At 41.8% G+C, this 20,606-nt stretch overlaps 1 protein-coding gene across 2 annotated transcripts in view; it reads left to right on the top strand.

Annotated features, from left to right (window-relative positions):
- Window positions 1-19,461, top strand: part of plcl2 (phospholipase C like 2) — a 35,780-nt gene extending 16,319 nt beyond the window's left edge. The window contains exons 3-7 of one of the 2 annotated variants that reach the window (XM_076737044.1): window positions 1,887-4,370; window positions 5,660-5,863; window positions 10,043-10,118; window positions 14,907-15,016; window positions 17,875-19,461. In XM_076737044.1, the coding sequence (XP_076593159.1) occupies window positions 1,887-4,370; window positions 5,660-5,863; window positions 10,043-10,118; window positions 14,907-15,016; window positions 17,875-18,078 (3,078 nt within the window). In that variant the 3' untranslated portion in view covers window positions 18,079-19,461. Of the gene's footprint in view, window positions 1-1,886; window positions 4,371-5,659; window positions 5,864-10,042; window positions 10,119-14,906; window positions 15,017-17,874 lie in introns of those variants that run through there. The other variant, XM_076737045.1, reaches the window with a different exon arrangement.
- The last annotated feature ends 1,145 nt before the right edge of the window (window positions 19,462-20,606 follow it).

The raw sequence follows: 20,606 nt of genomic DNA, 5'->3' as shown, positions 1-20,606 counted from the left end.
GGTAGTGTGGTGAGATGGTAGGGGAAACGGTGAGAAGACCAACAGTAGACAAAAATGACTTACGATGAAACTGCTTCAAAAATGACAAAAGAAATACTGTGAAAAATGGCAGCTACACTTTCATAGTTTTTCTTAGTCTTGATTTAGTATTATGAATTGTCAACTGAAGAGGTGAAGTAAATGGGGAAGATGAGGGTGGATGTGTGAAAGTTCCTGTATGCATTTATACACATATGGATATATACATGTAAATCATAAACACTCTTATTTTTGACTCAGATTTTATGACTTTGCCCATCTTTCCTTGACACAGTGATGTTTGTGAGTACTGGTTCATTCAGTATGCGAGGTATGCACATTTCAGCTTGATTACATAAGATACTGTGAATGTTTTGATCATTACATTAAACCCCAAAGGAATATAACGATCAAGAGTTTCTACCAAAGTGCAACATAAGGAATTCTTAGCTAGGCAACATCATAGTTGACAAATGACGCATTGCTTTTGTATAAAGTGGTACTATTAAGCTGCCACACAATGATTAACAATGGTGTGGGTTTGTCTGGTGCTAAACTTGTGAAATTGGTTTGAATAAAGCAAGATAGAAAATGATGTGTCCTTGTGCTGAAGGAACCTGCTTCAGCAGAAAGAGCAGGGTTCATTGAAAATGTCAGGAATGTGGCTGCTGAAGATGACTGGATTTTGTGTGGGCGATACTCTCCTCAGGGAGATTTCCTGTTGTAACTCTATAATACACAGTGACAGGTACCTTAAGTCACCCAACAAAGTTCTGCTCTGAAAACGATCAGAGGAAAGAATGAGGGACCAGGAAGGAAGGCCATGACATGACATGAAAACAGTATCAGAGCAGGCTGCATGTTGTGTTCCGTTGTATTGTTCCGCAAGGTGGATATTTACCTTGGTCTTTATGTTAATACTAGATGGCAGAATATTTAATCCTGAATCATACTATAAAATACATTTTTCAGACTTAAAATAGTGAGGGGAAATTGGACTTTTGCTCAAGGCAAAATGGGTACTGACCATATCCATTTCTGCAGAGATTTGGTAAAGAAAAAATAACTTGTGGTGATCATGCTAGCGCACATGGCACAGCATTTCGTTCTGTCATTAATTAAAACAAACAAGTGTCCTCTTTTTACCCAGTTCACAAGCAATGCATAGGCAGAGCTGTGCATGAGTATGAATGAGAAGTAATCTCAGGGCTATGATATGGAGTGGTGCCTGAAGTACTGAGATATTCTACTTAAATATCAATACCACAACAATAAAATGGTGATTTACAAGTAGAAGTCCTGCATTCGAAAGTCATTTTAACAACTTTATATACTGTTGGGTAGTTACAATGCAGATTTGCTTAACTGATCATCTTGTTTACATACACAACCTTGATCTGAGTATAAGTATAGCTGAGAAATAAATTTACTGGAAGTACAAACAAATAGAAATTATAAATACTGAAGTACATGTACCTCAAATTTGCACTTGAGAAGATGTACATAGTTCTTTTATGAGCTAAGTTGGTCTTGTCTTTCTTTCTCCTAAGCTGTGAAAGATAAGGTGCACCAAACATAACTCTTTTTAGACTTGATCGATTTGTCATGATGGGAAGCAAAGCACTGTTGGGCAAAACCCTTCTCTCTTTAAATTCTTAAATTTTCAGGAAGCAAGAAAACTATGCGACTATATAGCTGAACAGACACTCATTATATTCCTTTAATTCAGAATCTAAAAACTGTTTCAAGGGTTTCATTCAATGTTTTTTTTTATTGTTTGAAGTGTTAGTTTTATATTTCATATGACTTTATCACTCAATATCTATGAAAGGATTTTTAATTATACATTATGTGCTGTTTCTCTGCAGGATGGCTCAAGACAGCGTAAAGAAAGAAAGAAGACTGTATCATTCAGCAGCATGCCCACTGAGAAGAAAATTAGCAGTGCAAGCGACTGTATAAGCGCAATGGTGGATGGCTCTGAGCTGAAGAAAGTGCGATCCAATTCACGCATTTACCATCGCTACTTTCTCCTCGATGCCGACATGCAGTCTTTGAGATGGGAGCCATCAAAGAAGGAATCAGAAAAGGCCAAAATTGATGTAAAATCCATCAAGGAGGTTCGGACAGGAAAAAATACAGACACTTTTAGAACTAATGGAACCTATGATCAGATATCAGAGGACTGTGCTTTCTCAATCATCTTTGGGGAGAACTACGAGTCCCTGGACTTGGTGGCAAACACTGCAGATGTAGCCAACATATGGGTTACAGGACTGAGGTACCTGATCTCCTATGGGAAACATACCTTGAATATGATAGAGAGCAGTCAAAATAATATGCGCTCATCTTGGCTAGGTGAACTTTTTGATGAGGCAGACGGTAACAACAGCAAACAAATAACAATATGTGCTGCTGTGCAGCTAGTCAAAAAGTTGAATCCAGGACTTAAAAATGTAAAAATAGAACTTAAGTTCAAGGAGCTTCACAAAGCTAAGGACAAAACAGGCTCTGATGTGACAAAAGAGGAGTTCATTGAGGTTTTTCATGATCTTTGTACCAGACCAGAAATTTATTTTCTCTTTGTTCAGTTCTCCAGTAACAAAGAATTTCTGGATACCAAGGACTTGATGATATTCCTGGAGGCAGAGCAGGGTATGGCACAAGTCAGTGAAGACACCAGCTTAGAGGTCATTAAGAAATATGAGCCGTCTAAAGAGGGCCAGCTTAAGGACTGGCTTTCTCTTGATGGGTTCACCAACTATCTTATGTCTCCAGAGTGCCATATATTTGATCCTGAACAAAAAACTGTGTGCCAAGACATGAACCAACCCTTGTCCCACTATTACATTAATGCATCCCACAACACATATCTGATAGAAGATCAGTTTAGAGGTCCCTCTGATGTGACGGGGTATATCCGTGCCCTCAAAATGGGCTGCCGCAGTGTAGAGCTTGATGTTTGGGATGGGCCTGATAACGAACCTGTTATCTACACTGGTCACACGATGACATCACAGATTGTTTTTCGCAGCGTCATTGACGTCATCAACAAGTATGCCTTTGTTGCATCCGACTTTCCACTGATCCTGTGTTTAGAAAACCATTGCTCCTTGAAGCAGCAGAGAGTCATGTTTCAGCACCTAAAGAAGATCCTTGGAGACAAGATCCAACTAGATCCTCCTAAACCTGAGGACTGCTACCTCCCCTCTCCCTCTGAATTGAAGGGAAAGATCCTTCTCAAGGGTAAGAAACTGAGCACGAACTGCACTGCTTCAGAAGGTGAGGTGACAGATGAGGATGAGGGGGCAGAAATGTCTCAAAGGATGAGCATCGAATCTGCGGAACAACAGACTATTGCACCCAAGAAATTCCAGCTGTCGAAGGACCTCTCTGATCTAGTGACCTTGTGTAAGTCTGTGGAGTTTAAAGATTTCCCAACATCTTTCCAGAGCCAGAAGCAATGGGAACTCTGCTCATTCAATGAGGTTTTTGCCAGTCGCTGCGCCAGTGACTTCCCAGGTGACTTTGTTAACTACAACAAGAAGTTCCTAGCACGGGTTTACCCTAGCCCCATGCGGATTGACTCCAGCAACATGAATCCACAAGATTTCTGGAAGTGTGGTTGCCAGATTGTGGCAATGAACTACCAGACTCCTGGCCTGATGATGGATTTGAACATCGGCTGGTTCCGTCAGAATGGGAACTGTGGCTATGTGCTACGTCCAGCTATCATGAGGGAGCAGGTTTCATATTTTAGTGCAAACACTAAAGATTCAGTGCCTGGTGTTTCTCCACAGCTCTTACACATCAAGATCATCAGTGGACAAAACTTCCCAAAACCCAAAGGCTCAGGTGCCAAAGGAGACGTAGTAGACCCCTATGTGTATGTGGAAATACACGGCATCCCTGCTGACTGCGCTGAACAAAGGACTAAAACGGTCAACCAGAATGGGGACAACCCTCTGTTTGATGAGAGCTTTGAGTTTCAGATAAATCTCCCCGAGCTTGCAATGGTGCGCTTTGTGGTGCTAGATGATGACTATATTGGTGATGAATTTATCGGCCAATATACAATCCCCTTTGAGTGTCTCCAGCCGGGTTTTCGCCACGTACCGCTACAGTCTCTGACAGGAGAGGTTCTGCCACATACCTTGCTGTTTGTCCATGTGGCCATAACCAATCGAAGAGGGGGCGGCAAACCACACAAAAGGGGACTCTCTGTACGAAAGGGAAAGAGGAGTAGAGAGTATGCCAGCATGAGAGTGCTATTGATCAAGGCTGTGGATGATGTCTTCAAAACAGCCCTGCTGCCACTGAGGGAAGCAACAGACCTCAGAGAAAATATGCAGGTAAGACATTTAAAAGACACTCCATTAAAGGCTTATTGTATTCACTAATATCATCGGCGTCTGATGTGTGCACTCCTGAGTCAACAGTATTATCATAGATACTATATGTGGCAACTACATAACTTCCATCTTCTAGTATGGGAATGTTTTTCTGTGAAAGGGTAGACTGAAGAAAATGTAACCCCAAGTCAAGTGTAGATTATAACCAGATTTACTACAAAGAATCTGGAGCATCTAAGAAAGGCTCCCACTCTGGAAAGAGAAACACAAAACCACTGGCTTGACTGAATCAGATTTGATCTAATCCTTATGTGTTATGCAATATTCTAAACAGATGCAAGGAGACAAGTTGAGAAACATTATAACATTCCTGTTTGAATAGTGGATCCATGTAATAGAGATTCATATATTCTAATGTGTACGTAGGAAAAGGTTACAGTAGAATGGAAGAGGTAACTGTGTCGTTGGATGCATTACATTTTTTCATAAAATCAGGTACAACAGATGACGAACATGGACTTAAGCAAGCTGTTCACATGTTTTAAGCAAAGTACTAGCTACTTTTAATGGCTCACAGTCCAGATAAATCCAGTGTCATCCCAAGTTTCACCACCACAGCAGTCATGAAAGCAGTCTTTTTCTTGGTCACATTCATGCCATATTTGTGGTCTTCAGTCCTCATTTGAAGTCTCTGTAAAGAAACATGTCATTTTGAGAAATGCTGTACTGGAGTGTCACAACACTGTGGTTGGGCTCATGTTGTGTTTCTCCAGGCATTGTATTAGGATTTATTTTGGTGGCCCTGTTTATATTTCAGTCATTGTGTGATAACACGACACTGGCCTTGAGACTATAACACATCTTGGCCATCCTGTCAGTTTCTCCCTCCGGTTGTTTATGTAGGGTTTAAATTTGGCCTTTCACAGGAAGGGTACGATTTGTGTGCGTGTGTGTGGGGGTGTGTATATGTGTTTGTCCCATTTCCATGTGATACTAGTGTCAGGCCAAACAGATTGAGTGTTTATGAGTAGCGAAGAAGTGCCAAATGTTCTAACAGGTAATAAGTGAACTTCCAGCCACTTCCTCTTATAGGGTGCTACTCTGTGTGGTTATGATTATACATTAAACATAGATTCTTGCCAGAATTTAGCAACATGGAACATTAAGATCCTTTCTCTTCAGGCTTTTACAGATGGTTATGTCTTTAGACATATTTTTGCTTGGCGTGCCAGTATAAACCAGTATACCTGCATGCAAGCCCAGCTGTAATTTATTTTTTCTCTCTGCAGAATGCTATTGTGTCCTTTAAAGAGCTGTGTGGCCTTTCAGCAGTGGCTAACCTGAAGCAGTGCATCTTGGCCCTTTCCTCTCGACTGACTGGACCCGACAACAGCCCCCTTCTGGTGTTCAACCTCACTGACCAGTACCCTAACTTGGAGCCCCAAGGTCTACTTCCAGAGGTCCTCAAGAAAGTCGTCACCACATATGACATGGTGAGTAGTAGTTGGAAGAAGCTGTTTACTTTATTTGCACAACTGAAAGCAAAAGTGATACAAGCAGCTGAATAAATTACCACAATTAAAAAAGAGGGGAAGAGACACAAATTACTGATCTGAGCATGCAAAATATGAAAGGAGACTTTTACCTTCAGTTATACAAACCTCAATGAATACAAAAGGTACTGAGAGACAAATCGGCAGCAATGATTTAAACTGCTGATGTTTTGAAGGAAATGCACTTTTTCTTTCCTGTCTCCTTATAGTTCTTGTGGAGGCAGCAGTGCACAGAGAAAAACAACATTCTCAGCATATGAACTGTAGTTTAAGTTGGATTTGGCAGGGGTGTTATCTATGCATCTATCTATACATCTACACATGAAAGAGGAAACGAGGACCCAACCCAGCAAACTAGCTTTGACTGCGGTCATATCAATACCTTGCCTTTACTGGACTTAACTGGAACACACAGAGATTGTTAGGTAATGGGGCTGGAGCTGTGTTAAGTAATAAAATCAATGTTCACAAGTTACGCAACATGCAATTGAGGCCATTCCCAGACAAGGCCATTATCCTTAACACATCCTGTTCTCTAACAATGATTCTCAACAAATTATGAGCAAGTGGACTTTCCATCATTATTTCACACAGGAGGCAGAAATCCCCTGCAAAAATGCACTGGCAGAAGCAACAAGTGAGCTACTTTGAATAATTTCCTGTAAGATTAGATTCAGTGTTTAGCTTCAGTGTCTGAGCCCAGCTGTTTTTGGTGTAGCACATTTACAATATACAAAGAGGCAGAACCCACTGAAAGGTGAAAACATATTAATGAGCGCAAACGTGCTGTCGGAAGCTTCATATTAAATATTTTGTTTGATACATGTGTGATATACTCTGATTGTTTGAGATGCACTTCACACAATGAGAGGTGTGCACACCTGTGTGACACATGTGCAAAGAGTTGATAGAAATGTAATTCAACCTGTCATGAAAACAATGCATGGAGATCAGTATCATTTTTATGGCACACTTCATTCTTCTCGACTCAAAAATGAACATCTGAAAAAGAGGATGATGCTTACAGACTTAGATGTAGACCGATTGAGGTGACCCCTCTGCTCTATTCAGACTCAGGACTGGAGGGCTAGTTAATTGGCCCTGATGGAAAGAGCGCCAGGAAAATTGAGTTGGATTGAAGAAAGGAGAAATTGACGGGCGTTTGGGGACCAAAATCGAATAAATTAAGAGCAAGGGCTTAAGTGGTTTGAGGCTGCAGGCCTTGATCATCAGCAGAGTGCCAGAGGAGACAGGGAGCAGGAACGTGCACAGCCGAAGGGGAGCTGACGAGTACAGAGGCATAAATGAAACGAGGAGAGCCAAACTTAAAGAGTTGTAAATAATGTATGAAACAGTACAATTAGAAATTCAGGCACAGTGTCAAAAACCACCACTGGGAGTAACCAGGCTCTTGCTTCCTAATTGGCAAAAATAGAATCTGGGTCTCCATCCCTGCCCATATGCGTGCTGAGGAAGAGGTGGAGAGACTCAGCATGATGCCAACTTGTGGTCTTAGATAATATGGTCTGATTTCTGTTTTTGTTCACGACAGATGAACTAAGGGCACTGCCTGTAAATAGAGACGAGTTAGGAATGCACAATGCATTGCTGGAATACTGAAACAAGGTGAATACAAAGCTCATATGTTAGTCATCGTTTTGACAGTAACTCAATGCTATTTCTTCTCTGGCACGTGAATATAACTATATAAAAGTATTAGATCAATGTATTGTTCATCTGCATATCTCCAATAGCTTTGAATTTATAATCAAGGCCTGCTGTGTTTTAGATGCATTCAGCTTTTTCCCTTTCCAGCTCTTCTTGATTCAACCCTCCTTGGATATACCCCTTAAGTTTTTACTAGTTACATGCACAATGGGGTCGTTAAACTAACGTCACCTTAAAAATAAATGAGCATTTGTGTCTTTTGTTAAATGTTGGTCATGATAATAGAACACAAAATATCACTTACGAGAGATGGTCTTTAGTGTGCAAATGGGGCAAAGTCCACCCACTTACCTTAGAATGTGCCTTTAAATACGTTTGAGATGCTGCGTCTGCCACCAAGATGGTAATTTCTTCTCCCATCAGGGAAGTAATCACAGCGTGTGCGACAGCTCTAAGTGCCACAACTGCAGCTGCGGAGTGACAAACAGCCACAATCACTTAGTCATGACTGCTTGTAGCAGAACATGGTGATTCACTGTATTGGTGTGTTAAAGTGTATCTGTTCCCCATACAGTATACAGTATCAAGGGATGGACCCCTGCTTAAAAAGGCTGTGTTTATATATTTATATATGTCTTTAGAAAGTCCATCACTCTTGCTACTTCCTTTTTCTTCTAAAATTGAATATTAATTTTCACAATCAAATGTATGGATTTGTTTTTACAATTGTGTTAATCTATATTTTCCTTACTGTCAACAAATATAAAGAAAAGATCCAAATCAGCGTGTTAACCTGACTTTCAGTACTTTCTGACTCCCTGACCCAGTCTGTGGCGCTCTGCTTCAAGCCTATTGGTTGTTAATAATGGCATAAATGTGAAGGAAGAGTCATAAATATAGACAGTGGTTTCACTTTTCAAAAAAACTGTACTTTTTATCTCTTGTTAATCAAACAGGCATAACTTGTGAGTATATCCATCGACAGGATGGTGTATGTGGGATGGACTCAAACTACAGTGCCCATGTTCATAGTGATGAAGGTACATGTCATCCAGTGCAACGGTGTGGCTCAATTATGTGTTTTTAATAGTTCTTGGACAAATAATGCAAACATCACCAACAAAAAACAACAGGATAAATTCATTATTTGTTTTGGCCTTTTCATGGGATTTCACAATAAGAAAAATCTACAATATCACCTTTGATGAAACTAAATTATGAAGGTGTTACTAATTAATATGTTTGTGCACCTGTTTATCTGTTCCTGACACCCACCATCCCCCACTGCCACCCTCCCTCTTGCCTCGCTGACTGGCCACAGAGCTGGCATGGTTCAGAGATCGATCTCAGGAACATGATGTTGATCACTGCTCTTTTTTTTTTTTCACAGAGTGGCTTTGTTACACTGAGCTTGAATAAAATGGTGTTTTTCTTTCCTTGCCTTCTGTCTTGGCAGCTGAGCAGGGCAGCCTGGCTCTGTGACATAACCTTGCGGTGCACTTAAGTCACTTGAGGAGTGTACAAGTCAATTACCACAATTCTGCATGCACAAAGGCCCCTGTAACAAACAGGCACTAATTGAAATCAAAAGCAGAGCAACATTTGGCTTTATATTTCATCTCATTCGCATGAATCAGTTGAGCTATTTCTAAGATAATCAGAGAGAATGATCCAAGTGGTCTGTCAGGAACCTAGTTTTTCTTAAATAAGCACTCACGCTTATTTGCGTCTTTTAGTGAGAGCCTACATACACATCATTGACCTCATAAAACACCACTGTGCAGCCGTCCTTATGTAAGGAAACTGAAGTTGTTGTTGTTTTTTTTTTTGTTGTTAGGGAGGTGTGGGGAAGATGCGGTGTTGGCATTTAATATGTAAATGGATTCCCAAAGTCTTTGAGTCTGCCTTAATGGCCACCAGGAGAGTTTTAACAGTCTGCAGGTCAGCAGAGTTTGTGCACTCAATTAAGGCTGAGAATAACACCATAGAAGCTAAACTTAGCATCTTTCACAGCTGCAGTTTCACAGATAACACGGCAGTGGTCTGCCTTAAAATGACTCACACGTTTCCGTTGTGCTCTTGTATGACTTTGATTATCCGCCCGTTCTTTTGAAAATAAAGCTTTGAGAGATGCTTTCAAGTATCAGGATTGACAGTTATGTTTTTCTCCTGAAGACAAGACACAGTTCCTGTTCGAAGGAAAAAAAATGTTACTTTTAATAAACACCCTAATTGCTTGTGTCTCCTTCCCTCTAATTTTGGCTTTAAAAAATGCAATTCAGCGACCACGCCCACCGACGTGCCTGTAATAACAGCTTGTTTTTCAGAGCCCTCCCTGGATAGAAACACCCGGCCACCAGACGGAGACTGCTCCCTGCTTTATTGTGGGATGCCAGTTTTGCTGATGTGGGAAAAACGGCAAATATGAACAATGTGTTTGTCTCCTTTCAGGTGATCCAGACCAGCAAGACTCTGCTGGAGAACTCCGAAGGGGTGTACGACAGAATTCTGCAAACTCAGAAAGCAGGTAAGACATGCTCAGAAGGCAGAAGGAAAACAACCATAAAAGGCAATTTCCTGTTGGTTTGGTAGTGAATACTCGCCTTTGGTCCCACCATCTCTGAAGCCACACAATAGAGATCACTCAATAGCAAATTCAGAAGAACTGATTATACTTTGCTTATTTGCACAAGTAGAATTACCATTTGAATCATTTTTAAGTATGTGATCCAGTCACTGCTTCCCTTTGAAAAGCTGTGGTTCAGACAGGTGTTTGATTCACACCCGAAATAGCCTCTGTGCTGTATTCTAATTGTAAGGTTTGGTCCAAGGTTCAGACAACATCAAAGCTGCAGTTTATCTATGGCCACACAGACACATTAGTCAGACCCTCATATGTGTATTTCATGTGTTTATGCAATCCTGGCTTTGTAGGCACATGGTATCATAATGACTTTATATGGCCAGGGGTAAAGCAAGCCCTTTCAGGTTTTCTTCAAAGGAAAGTTTGATTGGCAGCTCGTCAGTGATGGATTCAAGAATATGCACACAGACTCGGCCTCAAGAGGGAAGATGCAGGCATAGGATGTTGTCAAAGGAAGGACAGCTGCTGTCTTTTAACTGTGTTCCCATCACTTTCAGAGGTCACTCTTTATTCTGCCCCAGTTGTTGTTTAATCTTCACTAAGTGTTGCATTCCAGGCAGACGTATGGATAAAACCTGTTAATAAGAAACTCAGTTTTGACATTAATGTGCTGCATAATGCGGCACTTTCTGGCAATGAATTCTGTCTAAGTAGCATAGAAGGCTAATTTGTCAGGGAGTACGCCTGCTGGAAGTGAGGAAAGATGGACCGTCATTACCACGGCTCAGCTCTATTGGTTTCCAGATGGATGACTTATAAAATATTTAATTTCTATTGTCTTGGCACATTGGAGAGGAGGACTGTCTTTTAGCGAATGTGGATGAAAGGCTTCATGCTGTTATTTCTTTTTTTTTTTTTTTCCTTGGTGTTTTCAGTTCAACCACCTTTCAGCCCTTAACAATTACCAGCCAGTGGCTTTGGGATAAAGATGTGCTTGAGCTGTCTGGCATCAGAAAGATCCCCTGAAGTCTTTGCTCATGTCTGTGCAGCGAGGATTCTTATTTTGGCCACTTGCTATGCGGTTCAGATTTAGAGGGCTTGGTTTGGTTCAGTTGAAAATGGCTACTGTCAGTTGTCTGTGTTCTTTAATCAGAATCGCTCTGTTGGTCTGTAGAGCCTTCATCAGCGTGTTTCTTCTGCTATTCTGAAGAGCTGTTTTTCCAGCAGTTTACAGATCTGCAATATTCTAGAAATTATTCATAATATGTACATCCTAAAAATATGTTGGCTCAACACATTAATATTATATATTGTTTGATTCTTAGAGCTCACGCCCAAGCGTGAATTGTCTACTGTTGTGCTGTTACTGTCTGCTGGTCTACCTGTTGCTAATAACTCTTTTGAGATAATTTGAAGTGTTTAAGCCTGAAGGGGAGGTCTGCCAGATGGTAGTAGATCTTGTTCTACCTCATTACTTACTCATCATTACAAAATGACATTTCATTATCAGTAGGTTCTGTCTGAGGGCAGATGACACTCCATTTCATGATTTGTGCATTTGGAAGCACAAAAGGATCTGATGTAACTTTCCTTTGTGCTGCACAGTGAGTTGAGGCCCTCAGTGATAAATGCCTTGTCAGAGTGAATCATTCTTTTATATGAAACAATAGTCAAATGAATAACTCAGCAGTGAGAAAACTCAAGCAGTCCAAACCTTTTTTTTTCCAAGAGCTTCCACAGAAGCTTTGTGGGGCTTCTGGTCTCAAAGCACCATTATATATGATTATCTAAAATCAGCTGGAGGAAATTCGACAGCCAACAATTGCGAAGTAGGACACAACAGATGGCAAACTGATGAACATGAACAGTGACTTGTTTTTCGCCCTGAACTGACATAATTTTATCCCGGTGGTGTGTGTGCGTCTGCACATGTACATGTTTGTGTTTCAATATGTGCATGTGGTGTGGTTTCATGCACTTGCCTGTTGTGTAGAAACTGGGTCAGTACAAACCCAATTCCCCCTTTACAGCAAGCGGAACGTTCCAGCAGCAACAGCTATTAAAGTTGTGAATAATCCATCACATCAGCCCAGACAGGGCCCACTTTCCCCTTCGAAAAAAAAACAAAAAAATACAAAAAAAACCCCACACAAAGGCATTGTCAGAGAACACAGTCAGGTGTTTGCAGCTCAAACATGGATGTCACTTCCTGAACCCAACACTTACTTAAGTTCCAATTAGCATTCAGGGCAGCTGGATGGCTGAACCTGCTGCAGACTAACAAGATCAGTGCAGAAGATCTCCTCAAATGCCAAGTGAAAAATTACGGTGTGCAGAGCAGAGCTGCAGTGACATTTTGCAGAGGACAAAGCAAACAGTCAATGTTTGTGTTACATAAGTTAAAATACTTTTTAATGTTGATTCCTTGAGATCATTCGGCATGTAGGACGGTGCATTAATATACCCGATTGTTCTTCATGTTTTCAAGGTGGTTTTTCCTGATATCAACTATTTCACCTTCATCTTTACCTGGAAAATGCTACATATTATGATTAGTAAATAATTTTGATAAGCAGTTTAGTGTCACTTTTCAACCACAGATGGCAAACATTTGCAGGTTCTGGCTTCTCATTGTGAGGATTTCCTGCTTTTCAGCACCATATTCTGTGTGATACTAAACTGAATATGTTTGGTTTTGGACTGTGATGAGATGCTGTCACATTGGGCTGTGAGTGTTGTTTCACATTCTTTTGAGATTTTCTCGACTGAATGGTTAGTCAATTGAGAAATTATTGATGCAGCTGCTGTTGTCATTATTATTAATTAAACATGGTTTGCAGCTTTTCCTCAGTATTTCCTGTCACATGGTATGACAAGTTACAATCATGTCATTTTGACAGACTTACCAATAATCAACCCAGTGAATGATTCAGGTCATGCTCCTCTGATCTTCCACTCCATATTGTAGTCATTTCATGCCATGAGGCACACGGGCGTCAGCCTTTATTGTACAGTTTCCGTCTTGCAGCATTGCCTCACAGACATCAGCGTCTGAAATACCTCGCTGAGGATGAGCTTCCCCTTTATTGCCTGCCAGACTCCATAAAATGTTGCTAGGCAACCTCCTGTGTGAGTGAGATAGAGGAAGCTGTGCACTTTCTTCAGCACAGTCATGGTTCACGTGCACAGCAGCGCGAGCAGCTCTGTAGTTACAGAATACCGACCTGAAATTCAAGAAACAATCTGACATGTCGGTTAGAACACAGGAAATGAAGAAAAAAAAAAAAAAAAAAAAAGCATGTGTGATTGGTGAGCGGCGTGTGATGTCCGGTTCCAACATGATGAACGTGTCACAAACGTCAGTACGTTCTGTCCATTGTTTGAGGTTATAGTCATGCCTGAGATCTGGCAGCAGACTTGCATCCTCGGCTGAGAGGCTCTAAAACAGCCCAACCCCACACCTATTATGGCGATTTCACACGAAGGGGGTCTCTCTTGCGCACCACGTTTCCATGGCAACAGCACCAACAGGGGCCAGGACCGACTCTAGCTGATATCAGAGCTTCCAGCGGAAACGTGCGCGTCCTCTGTAGGAGTCTCCAGTGCAAGAGTGTGTTACACAGTCATGGGCTTCGTACGTAGGAACTCTGCTTCATCTCCCTTTGGTTTATTTAGCTCACAGGCCGTGGTCGCCTGTTGCTGCAGTGTCAGTGCTGCGCTGTAAAGCCTACTCAACATTAAACATGCCCTTACTCAGATTCAGAGAGGGAGAGGAAGAGAGGAGGTGGGAACGCTCCTCAGGAGACAAATCCCTCCTCTGTTCCATGCCTTGATGCTAATCCACAGTGAAAGAACGTCATGTCTGTCTGCCTACACTGCATCTCTCCTCTGCTTTTCCCTCCGTTTCCGGGGCTCTTTCTTTTCCCTCTCATCCTGCCTCACTGCTTCCTTCAGCTCTCCTTTTTGTTTGCTCCTCTGCCTTTGAGTTACGTTGCCTTTTTGCTTTCTCTTTCTTTTTTTTCCTCCAGGACTTGCATTTCAGATATGACTGTGAAACAAGGGGTTGCTGAAGGATGGCATACATGCTCAACAAAGTGTTCCTGAACGACACACAATGACAGTTAATGCAACACTGAGTGGACTGTTAGAACAAACAGGATGCATCTTCCCGTGTTAGCTGGCATTTGCTAGAAATTAATTTGGTCACACTTTCTCTACCATCATGTCTTCCGTCTCACTCAAATCTGCCATCCAGAAAATGGTGAGAAACATTAGTATTTTGATAGCAGGTGCTCGTACAGTTTGACTTCTTCACATCTTAAATCTAATCCACAGGTTGTCTCCTCAATTTGTTCAGAAGTTCCCACTTGATGTCTACTTTTTTCAGAACTGACATGCAGTACACCCTCAACAGCAGCTATCTGGTCCTGGTTATTATCACACAGCAAATGCTCAGGAGGGAGAGAGGAATCCTCCACAGCCAGAGAATCTCTGTACTGTCTTCCACATACTCAGCCCTTCTGCAGCAGTAGCAGACTGTGAAATGTTGACAGTACATGCCAGTGTCTTTGCTCTAATGTGTTTCCTCACAGTGACAACAGGCTTAGCACCCAGTCACATCTCCCAGACTCCAGTCACCTCACAGCGACTCCTCTGTCTCACAAACGACCATGAATTCCAACCATAAAGACTGACTCGACACTCGTTCTCATCTGTCTCTCTCTCTCTCAGCGATGGAATTTCACGAGAACCTCCATAACTTGGCTGTGAAGGAAGGGTTGAAGGGCAGGAAGCTGCACAAGGCGGTGGAGAGCTTCACATGGAACATCACCATACTGAAGGTGAGATTTTCCATTCTCAGCAGGCCATACACGAGTGACCACTGTGCTACTCCAACATGTAATACACTGTTTTTGTATTAGTCTGTGTAAGTAGAGCCCACTTGCCACATTGCACACTATAATTTGAAATGTGTTACTTCTCATATGCCCGATATACACACACAGATGATCTGAGGAGGTAGGGGTCAACGGCCGTAGGCAGTTTTACTTGTGAACATTTCCAGTCGGTGTTGTAGGACTTTAACAGTGTTAGTTCAGTTATGACAGCTCCTGTTAGCTCTGGGCAATAGACTAAATTCCAAATACAGTTGTCATGAGAAGTGCACACATGAGGGCTTGAAAACAAACCAGAATGACTGAGGACCTGTGGGGTGTACAAAGTCTGTTTTGTGATCCTTGTGGGTGTTAAATAATAGTTAGTAAATCCTGCATCGAAACAGTTTATGAGTGAGGTTTCACTTGTATAAATTACCAGCAACCACCCCTGAGAGCTGTCGTTTGATGTGGCCTCAGTCATTCATTGTATTCATATTAGTCGATTCTTTAATTCCTTGATCAATAAACATGGACATGACACCAACACATTGATTAAAGAAAAGGGTATACCAGTTTCGTCACCATCACTGGTGTCACAATATGCCAACACATAAATTTTGCAATACCGTCATCACTGTGATAAAAGATTTAGCATATTAAAAATAAATCGCTCTGCTGTGGCTGTGATAAAATGCAGGTAGAGCAACTCACAGAACAGGAGTTACATCCACTAACTACTATTTACCTCATTATAACACCTACTCCAGTAACACAGAGATGTGGAAGGTAACGTTAGGAACCACTTATTTTGCTGGTTAGCCTGTTGAATTTGGCTTTGGCACATTTTGCGGCTAATGTGGCTAGTAGCATCATTGTAGACTAACATGCTGGAGCAGTGTTGGTGTATTTAATATTGAGGGACAAGCAAGAAAATCTGTGTTAACGTTCAGCCTCATTTGAAGGGAACTGAATAACCAGAGGAGCAGCTGGTTTTGTCGCCACAGGAGCGTCTCTGCTGCGTACCACATCAGTATGTGTGTGTGTTAGTGTTGGTTGGTACTAAAAAAGTAGCGGTGTTACTACTTTAACTACATTTTTCAGTAGCATAGCTGGTTTCTGAATCAAATAGTTTTTCAGTGGCTCAGCTCTTTTATCGATCAAGTAGTGTGGCAGCATCCACAAAAGCAGCATTTTCCCAAAAATAAAACTGCTGAGGATCACAAAGTGACGCCACCGCCACACGCAGACGTGTATGTGTGGCCGACAGAAGCACTTCTATATGACAGAGACATCACGCACCAATCTTTGGGCAGATGCCTACAACGTCTGTGCTGCTGGGGAATACAGACACACCAGCTTAGCTTGAATTTACTTGATGGAAATATGGTGGAGGAATTGATCCTGAGGGATTTTTATTCTTTTTCTACAGTGCTTTGAGTTGTTCAATTTGAGTTTGTCCTGCAAATGTGCCCAAGTCTAAATTGAGCATACCCATGCAGGCACAGGTGCGTGCACACACTATCTGTTTGACTGATCATTTGAGTGATCGCTGAGATTGCAGTTGGCTCAATGTAAATAGCTTGTATGCAGTGCACTACTTTTGCCCTGTTGCTGTAGCGTAGCGTAGCTTAGCTTGCTACATTTCTCAGGAGGAAGCTTCAGTGTAGTGAAGCTTAATTATAATTGTAGCTTAACTAACACTGGTGTCTGTTGCATGCCCCGTGGTACACTGACTGTAACAGCATCCTTTAGGGCCATCGAGGCATCAGCACTGTGGTGAAGGAGCTCAACTTGTGTCGTAATCGCCAGCAGAAGGGTAATGTTAAATGAGTGGTCCCACAGCCCTAACGTCAGTAACGTTAAACACGTGGAATGTGGAGTAACAGGTACGCTTGCTAACATTAGACTTTATGGAAATCATCAAACTGTGATGTTTAGCATTCCCTAAATCAAAACAACTCAACCTCAGCAGGCTAATTAACAGTTCTTAGCTCGACATGTCGTCATTTAGCTTTAAGGTCATCACAACGCTGCTGAAAGAGGTTCTTACCTTGAGGCATGCAGGTAGTCAAAAGCTGCCCGCCCAGCGACAGCCCTCACAGACCCAGACTCCTCCATCCATAATGCAGACATGGCAGGACCTTTATTTTTTATTAGATTTGGCAGCTGTAGTGAGAGACAGAGCAGAACTGCTGAGTTAGACAGAAATGATTTAGTGATGGTTATTAAAACTTATTGTGCCTTCAGCCTTCATTACTGACCACTGTGGATGTGTCGAGTGTTCGACCGTGCCCACGCACCGAATGACAACACACTGGGACTCACATTAATTCATATTTGTGGAGTATTTTGCTCGATATTGATTTCATATCATATCATCACATTTTATTCATGCAGTGCGAAACTACATTTTAAGACTGATGTGGCATGAGAAGGACTGCCTTAAAACAGGCTTTTTAGGGTATTTTCTTGATTATTGAATTGATTTTCTTTGTGCATAAAATGTAATGAAATGATCACTTTTTACAGTGCTTAAGATGTGCATTTAATTCCTCTCTGTATTTAACCTTGCTCTGCTGTGGCCTTAACGTTAATGTGATGACATTTAATTCAGACTTGTGTTGGAAATGTTACTCAGTCTGATCAAATAAGATTACCATCCTGACTCCGACATAAAAATTCTTCAGCGATTGCACAGACATGACAGAGACGTACGATTGCCATCACATTTACATATCAAGGCTCATGTCTGAAAGGGGCTGAAGCAGATCTGTCTCCTGTACTGCACTGCTGTAACACTTTGGTCTATAATTACCCCTCAGGGTCAGGCAGACCTTTTGAAGCACGCCAGGAGTGAAGTCCAGGAGAACCTCAAGCAGATCCACTATGCTGCACTAACCTGTAACCTGTGTAAAGGCGGAGCAGCAGGCGGCTCCTCCGGCTCCGAGTCCAAGAGCAGACGTAGCCTCGAGGCCATTCCCGAGAAGGCCACCGGGGAGGAGGAGCTCACTGACGACGACAACTAAAGATCCATGGTCCTGCTCCGGTGCTCTCCTGGCATCCACCTTCAGACCTCTACTCCGTTCCTGCCGCCTGAGCTCAGAACCCAAAGCTCTCTGTGTCTTTATCCTGGAATCGTCGCTCAACACACACCAGTGTTTTTCCACATTCCATCGTCTACATTCCTGTATCCCAAGCACAGCTGTAAGCTCTCAGACTTCTGCCTTGTAATCATCAATAAAATGCCACCACTACTCTAGGACACAAATCCTACCCAAGTTCAGATCACACAAGGTTTAGAGAAGTTTGGAAAATTACTGTCATTATTTCTCAGTCTTAAAATGTTTAGAAGCTGCACTGAAAGCTTTTTCTTTTTTTAAAAAACATCTGCTACACATCTGATGCTGCCATTATGCGCACACATCATATAAATACACCCAGCAAAAAACATAACATTTGGGGAAAATGCTGAAAGGGATAACATGTAGAAACGCTGGTGATCATCAGTGCCAGATAGAAGTCCTAGCTTTCCCTCACATAAACCTCATTAACCTACAGTCTTAATGCATTCGTTCGTTGCCCTCCCTTCATTCCTCTGACCAAGCCTCTCATTTCCTGGGTGAGTTGGAAGAGCCGAGCGAACGACCAGCCACGTGACCGTTCAAGACGTTGACCTACTGTTCAGAGACAGTGCACTTCTACTCAGCAGACCGGGTGTTAACCAAGGAGACAAAAAAAAGAGCCCTTGGATTGTTGGAAGAGATTTCTTAAAGCACAATTTCTTGGAGTTATGAATGTAACAGGACAGTGGAAGCGAGGAGGGAACGGAAGAAGAAAAGAAAAGAGTGGATGGAAACTTCATGAATGAGAGTAAAGAGCTGTTTACAATACTGAACTGTCCATGTTCTTGTCTGCCAAAATAGTATAATATACTATGTGTATATATGGAGTTTCCTGTTACCTTTTTTTCTGCAGAGTGCATCATTTTATTATTGTATACTTGGAAATATAAGATTTATTTTATAAAAGATATATGAACATGTCTGTGGAGAAACAAAAAGTTTTATTTGTCTGTAGATATCTGTATCCGATAACGAGGGTTGTCACCGTGGAGAGCTCCTTCGCGGCGAGACAGAAGGACTAATAACAGAATGTATTCATACAAACAAACAGCAAAGTCTCAAAAATCACAACCAGCAACTGCATGAGGAGGAACCCCGACTGGGTGTCGAGGACGCACTCAGAGACAGTCTGGACATTGACACACTTTCATATGTCAGCATTTCATTTGGGAAAATGTTCGGCCTTTATTTTTGGGGCATGGTCCTCCCATTTCAGGAGAGCCAGAGCCGTAACGCTCTGACTGCTCCAACTATGAAAAAAATAAAATAAATGTAATTTCACAGTTACTTTTCGAAGTCTGCATCGTATAAAAAGACGCCACGGTTTTTCTTTTCTTCCAGGTGTGCTCCCAAACAACTTCCCCCTTTATTTAAAACACCCCGATGAGAAATCAGCTCTGGCTGGTTTAAAACTCCCTCCGTGTTTACTCGTACTCATTTGGTTGAATTGTCTCGCAGGAAGCCCACGTGATGCATCTGGACTGCAGACTGAATGGGAGGCCATGTACAAAAACAAAGACTGCTTTCATGTTAATGGTGCAGTTCAAGCTACTCATTGTAAAGATGTGTTTCACTGTCCTGAGCTTTGCTGTGTTTCATCATCAGTTAGTCAGTGAATGCAACAAATCATCCACCTGCAGTGTTTTGGAGGTTTTGCCTGTGAGCGAATCCAGCAAGTCACAACACTTTGATTACCCTTCGTCAGCATTTAAACTCAGGTCTGGTGAGATGATTGGGAAGAATAGGAACTGAACAATAATAATAGCTTCATAACCATTCCCGGTGAAGTAGTACATCCACAAGTACCATGTGATTTACAGTAATAGTGCCATATTAGTGCTAACTAAAACCTACTGAATCAGCTGACAAGTAGGCAGAGAAGAGTTTGAGTCACATGCTGCTTCAACAGTGTCCTTGCTTGCTTGCTGTTCATGTCAACAGTCCACATTTGTGTCTTTTATTTCAAATCTCATAAGAAAGTGTCCTCACAGTAAGTTTAACTTGCTTTCTGCTGGTTGGACAAAGGATGCTTCAAAATGATCAGTACATGACATGTTTACCATCTTGACGTGAGCTACACTCAGTTTGCACCGAGCTAAAATTAGCCCAGTCTGAGACAGCAGCCCTGCAATAAGTGCTACCTTCAGGACGGGTATTATGTTTTGTGTTTGTCAAAGAGATGTTGATTTCATTTTATGGTTACTTGGTGTTGCTGGTGAGTGACTGAATTGACCTTTTTCTGAGCCAAATTGCAATTGGGGTTTAAAATGCAGCTGAACTACAGGCCTGTATTTGAGCTCTACGTGGTGTCGACCAATTGACAATTCATCAGTTTAGCACTGTGTTGATCTCTGTAAACAGACGCCTGCATATGGAGGAAAAATATGTAAGCAAGGAACAATATTTTGGTATTGGAAGTAATCTGGCTTCTA

The sequence above is a fragment of the Chaetodon auriga genome, chromosome 8 (assembly GCF_051107435.1).
Source record: "Chaetodon auriga isolate fChaAug3 chromosome 8, fChaAug3.hap1, whole genome shotgun sequence".
NCBI classification, from domain to species: Eukaryota; Metazoa; Chordata; class Actinopteri; order Chaetodontiformes; family Chaetodontidae; genus Chaetodon; species Chaetodon auriga.
The sequence above is the reverse complement of the archived record's forward strand: the minus strand, read 5'-3'. Positions and strand labels throughout refer to the sequence as shown.